The sequence below is a fragment of the Carettochelys insculpta genome, chromosome 27, assembly GCF_033958435.1.
Source record: "Carettochelys insculpta isolate YL-2023 chromosome 27, ASM3395843v1, whole genome shotgun sequence".
Lineage (NCBI taxonomy): Eukaryota > Metazoa > Chordata > Testudines > Carettochelyidae > Carettochelys > Carettochelys insculpta.
Genome location: NC_134163.1, coordinates 9,090,654 through 9,095,121, shown reverse-complemented (window position 1 = coordinate 9,095,121; position 4,468 = coordinate 9,090,654). Strand labels below are relative to the sequence as shown.

Here is a 4,468-nt window from a genome sequence, read left to right as displayed (position 1 = left end):
TCAGCAATGCTGCGTTGCAGCCGCCCAGGATCTGGCCCGTCTCCCTTGGGATCTGGCCCTCCCGCCGGCCTGCACTTTGGTAAAGAGGCGATTGCTCCACAGGGCAGCACCAGGGGCATTTCCCAGAAATGGGCCTCCGGCCGCCCCGCTCCCGCCCCCTCTCCCGGCCCAGGGGCTGGCCTGCAGCTGAGCTATAAGCTGCCAGCCCCAGCACAGGCAGGGCAGAGCGGCCAGAGACGGGCTCGGCGAGGTGGAACCGCCGCCAGGGAAGGTAGATGCCCGGGGCTTTCCCAGGAGCGCAAAGCAAACAGCTGCTGAGTGCGGCCGGGGGCTGTGTTAATTGCACAGCAACCCAGCCACACAGCAGGCCGGGTGGGGGGGCCTGGCAGTGGGACTCAGCCCCCCCCAGATAATATTCCTGAGAGTGCTCAGGAGCCCCCCGATTCCCAGTGGCGCTGGGCGCCCGCAGCTCCTGCTGCCTTCACCAGAGGTGTTGGGTGCTCAGCGCCCTTGGCAGTAAGGCCATGAAAGAGCCTGTGAGCCAGAGCCTGCAGCCTGCCTGGGCTGAGCTCAGCGCAGGACTGGGGGACCAGAGGCTGGCTCAGGACCCAGCTAGTCCCCGATGGGAATTTTGGACCTCATTTCCCACTGCCCCCAGGGCCCAAGTAAAGAGGTGCGCAGGCCGTGCCCCCTTGCCCTGGGCTGGGAAGAGGAGGCCTGTAGCCAATCCCAGGTGTCCCCCGCGGTTCCCTTACTCTAGAGGAACCCCCAGGTGGCCCATCAAGGGAGCGTTGTAGCTGCCCTGCCAGCAAGAAGTTCCCCCTCCCCTCCCACAGCACCTCCTCAAGCTGGGGAGGGCGCAGCTCGGCCTGGGCAGAGGTTCAAAAGGCAGGACTCTGGACATGGCTTTGGGACCTCGGGAGAGGGGTGGTGGAGCCCAGGGCTGGGTCAGCAGGGGCTGGGAGTGGGGCTGGCGGGGTCCTAGGCCTGTCGGGCACTGCGGAAAGCCCTGTGTGGGCAGGGGTGGGGATTTTGCTCAGCACCTGCCTGACTCCAGCCTCCCAGCTCAGCTCCCTCTGCTTCCCAGGCTGAATGAGGTCCCACTCCTGCTGCCAGCCAGCCGTGATGGCCCAATGTGTTTCTCCCCACAGGATGGGCCGCTCAGAGCTCGCTCTGCTGGCTGCTCTCGTGTCCTCCCTGCCCTGCTGGCTGGGAGCCCCCTGCCCCCCTGTGCCCACCTCCAGCAACATCACACAGTTCGTCTGCACCTTCGTCAACCTCAGCAGCTTCCCGACCGGCTTCCACAGGAAGACGTGGATGATCTCGGTGGAGTTCACCAACCTCTCCAGCATCAGCCCAGAGGCCCTACAGGACTTGCAGAAGCTCCCCCAGCTCCGTGAGCTCCACCTCTCCAGCAATCGGCTGAGGAGCCTCCCAGGTGGCCTCTTCCAGCATCTGCCAGGGCTGCGGGTCTTGGATCTCACCAACAACCTCCTGGAAGACCTGCCCCCAGAGATCAGCGGCTCCTACAGCCCTCTGCAGCACCTGGTTCTGAACGGAAACCGGCTGAGGGCACTGGAGGCTGCATGGTTCCAGACGCTGGTGGGGTTGGAGTGGTTAGATGTGTCCAATAACCAGCTGGAGGACCTGCCTCCCAATTGCTTCCACAACCTGAGCAACCTGACAAGCCTGGACCTGTCCCACAACCTCCTGGCCAGGCTGACCCCAGAGATGCTGGCCGGCCTGACCAGCCTGGAGAGGTTGAACCTGGAAGGCAACCAGCTCCACACCATTGCCGAGCACACCTTCGACGCGGTGCCGCACCTCCAGTACCTCTTCCTGCAGAGCAACAACCTGAGCTCGCTGCCGGCAGAGCTCTTCCGGGGCCTGGGCCAGCTGGCCCTGCTGGACCTCTCCAACAACAGCCTGACCTCGCTGGCCCCCTGCTTCTCGGAGCGGAACCTGACGTTGGAGCTGGACCTCTCTGGGAACCCGTGGGCGTGCGACTGCGCCATGCTCTCCTTCGTGCAGTGGGCGATGGGCCATTCGGTCGGCCTGTTCGCCAAGCAGCACACCCTCTGTGCCAGCCCCCAGAGCCTCCAGGGCCAGCTGTTAGCCACAGTGACCAAGGAGAGTTTCGCAGTGTCCTGCTCGGCTGGCCCGGCAGAGCCCCTGAGCCCCTGCAGGCCACTTCCAGGCCATGCTGCCTAGGCGTTGCATAGCCAACCCAGGCGGCAATGCCCAGCTCTGGCGGGCAGTATGCCAGCTAGGCACAGTGAGCGTGGTGGGCACTCACATCGTCCGCTCTGGCCCCCATGCCATGCCCTCCTTAGCAGTGCCCATCACCCTTCCCGTAGACTGGCATTTCCAGCGCAGCCCTTGCCCGTGGGCCACCATCAGCTCACCCACGCCCCACCCCAGCTCATTGATCCAACCCCACCAAGCCCAGGTGCAGCAGGAAGGATCCAGCCTGTGCACAGAGAAGCCCCTGGTCACACCCCATTTCCCAGAAGGGGAACCCTCCCCTTCCCCTCTCCCCAGCGTCCTCCTGCCTGACACCTTCAGGGTTACCATGGGCCTTCCCCCGGCCAGCTGCCTGCTCATGAGGGATGGTCTCCACTAAGCATCCAATAGAGCCCCCTTCCCCCACAAAACAGAGCCCCCCATTCCCTACCCTCCCAGCAAAAACAGGACATACGTTATCATTGGCCACCTGGAATTTGTCCTTATGCTGGCCCCAGCTACGGAGCCTGCACCCAAATCCCACACCCAGTTCTGCCCTGGGGGAGCCGTGCTGTGGGGTTTGGGTTGGCTCAAGGAGGTTGGTTTTATAGGAAAACGCCTGGACTGGAGTCTAGCTGTACAAGGCCACACACGACTCCCTCCTGAGCTGGCTATGTCCAGCCTTTGCCTTCGTGCCCTTCCCCTTCGGAAAGACGTCCCTGATGTCAATGGCCTCTAATAGGACTGACCTGATATCTCCGCCAAGGGGAGGCAGACCAGGTCTCCACTAGACATGACAGTTGATTGCAGATACGTAATTCTAGCTATGGCAATCGCGTAGCTCGAATCGACTTAGCTCGAGTAATCGACTTATCTGGCCAGACTCACAGAGGGAGGGCAAAGGGAGAAACTCTCCCGTCCACCTCCCTTAGTCCTCGCGAGAATGAGGAGCACAAGGGTCAACTGCCCACCCCAGACAGGTTGATTTTGTGTGTCCCCACCAGGTACACAAATTTGACCCCCAGAAGATCGACCCAGACTGGGTCGATCTTCTGCACAGCAAAAACAAATCCTCTGCACAGCTCAGCCGCATGCCTCCCAAGCTTCCTTGTCCAGCCAAAGGCAGGTGGCTACAAGCTGGCTAGATGCTCCCCATACAAGGTCCAAGAACATGACTCCCCCATCCCAGACCGCTGTTATCCCCAAGGGTCCTGGCAGCAAGCATCCCGTCTTGGTCCCCAAGACCAGGGAGGTTTGGTGCTGGGTGGAAAGCACAGCTCTAGAGACAGAGGAACATACACCAAGACGAAACCCTGCTCCTCTGGTCAATGTCACCTCATCCCTGCGACTGCTCTGGGCCTCGTGCAATGTTGATTGCAGCCATTGTGTTTTTTTAATTGGATACAAAACCCTGAATGTTGCACGTTAACGTCTCCTCGGCAAATTTATGGCGGAACATGGGTCCTGAGGAAGGTTTAAATTAAACTGAAGTCTTTAAGGCTGCAGCACAATTTGTCCTGATTTATCGCGCCAATAAAAATGGCAAGCGAATGGCGCCTCTGGACCCCCAGGTGGGTGGCTGGGCTTTTGTTTGACAAAGCGAGGCTGCTGGTTTGGGGCGTAACTTGACCATAATCACAGTGAACACTGGGGACGCGGGGGAAGAGGGAGGAGGACAAGGGCTGAGTAAGGTGAGGACCAACTCGTGAGCTTGGGATGCCTCTCAGTTGCTGGGACTCTTCTCAGAACTTGCAAACTCAGGCTGGGCTGGTTTGCTTTGAAGATAATCCTGCGACATAACTTCAGTAATGGCCTCTGGACCCCCAGCTTCCCCAAACACCAGGGCTCCAGGGGGTCTGTCTGACCCTTTGAGAGATGGACTCAGAGGCCAAGGTCAGACCCAGATCCACACATGCCAAAAGGGAGTTGGGACCACTGGGTTCTGTTTCCTGTTCTCTGCCCCAGACTCCATGGCCCCGACCAGGGCTGGTGCCTTGTTGGATATACGATGAGGTAAGATGGGGGCTTGGCCCCCTTTGCAAGCTGGAGACCTGTAATCAGCGCCGTTGGGGCAGAGGAAAGGGAAGCCAATCGCATGGAAAGCCTTCGTCTTCAGACCTGTCCCACCTACAACGCGCAGTTCTCTGTGCTCCTGCTCATCTTCTCCACCCATGGGTGGCATAATTTTTACATGCACCGAGGCCCACGTGGATGCACACCGCCTATAGAAACACACACCTGGCTG

General features: G+C 60.5%; 1 protein-coding gene across 1 annotated transcript; it reads left to right on the top strand.

Moving 5' to 3' along the window:
* The first annotated feature begins 225 nt into the window (after positions 1–225).
* LRG1 (leucine rich alpha-2-glycoprotein 1) lies at positions 226–3,728 on the top strand. Its single transcript, XM_074978337.1, has 2 exons — positions 226–271; positions 1,152–3,728. Exon 2 carries the CDS (start codon positions 1,153–1,155, stop codon positions 2,209–2,211), a length of 1,059 nt encoding a protein of 352 aa, XP_074834438.1. The 5' UTR covers positions 226–271; position 1,152; the 3' UTR covers positions 2,212–3,728.
* The last annotated feature ends 740 nt before the right edge of the window (positions 3,729–4,468 follow it).

Bases quoted from the DNA above. Each gene is read 5' to 3' on its own strand.
- LRG1 (XM_074978337.1), top strand. From the start codon at position 1,153: ATGGGCCGCTCAGAGCTCGCTCTGCTGGCTGCTCTCGTGTCCTCCCTG.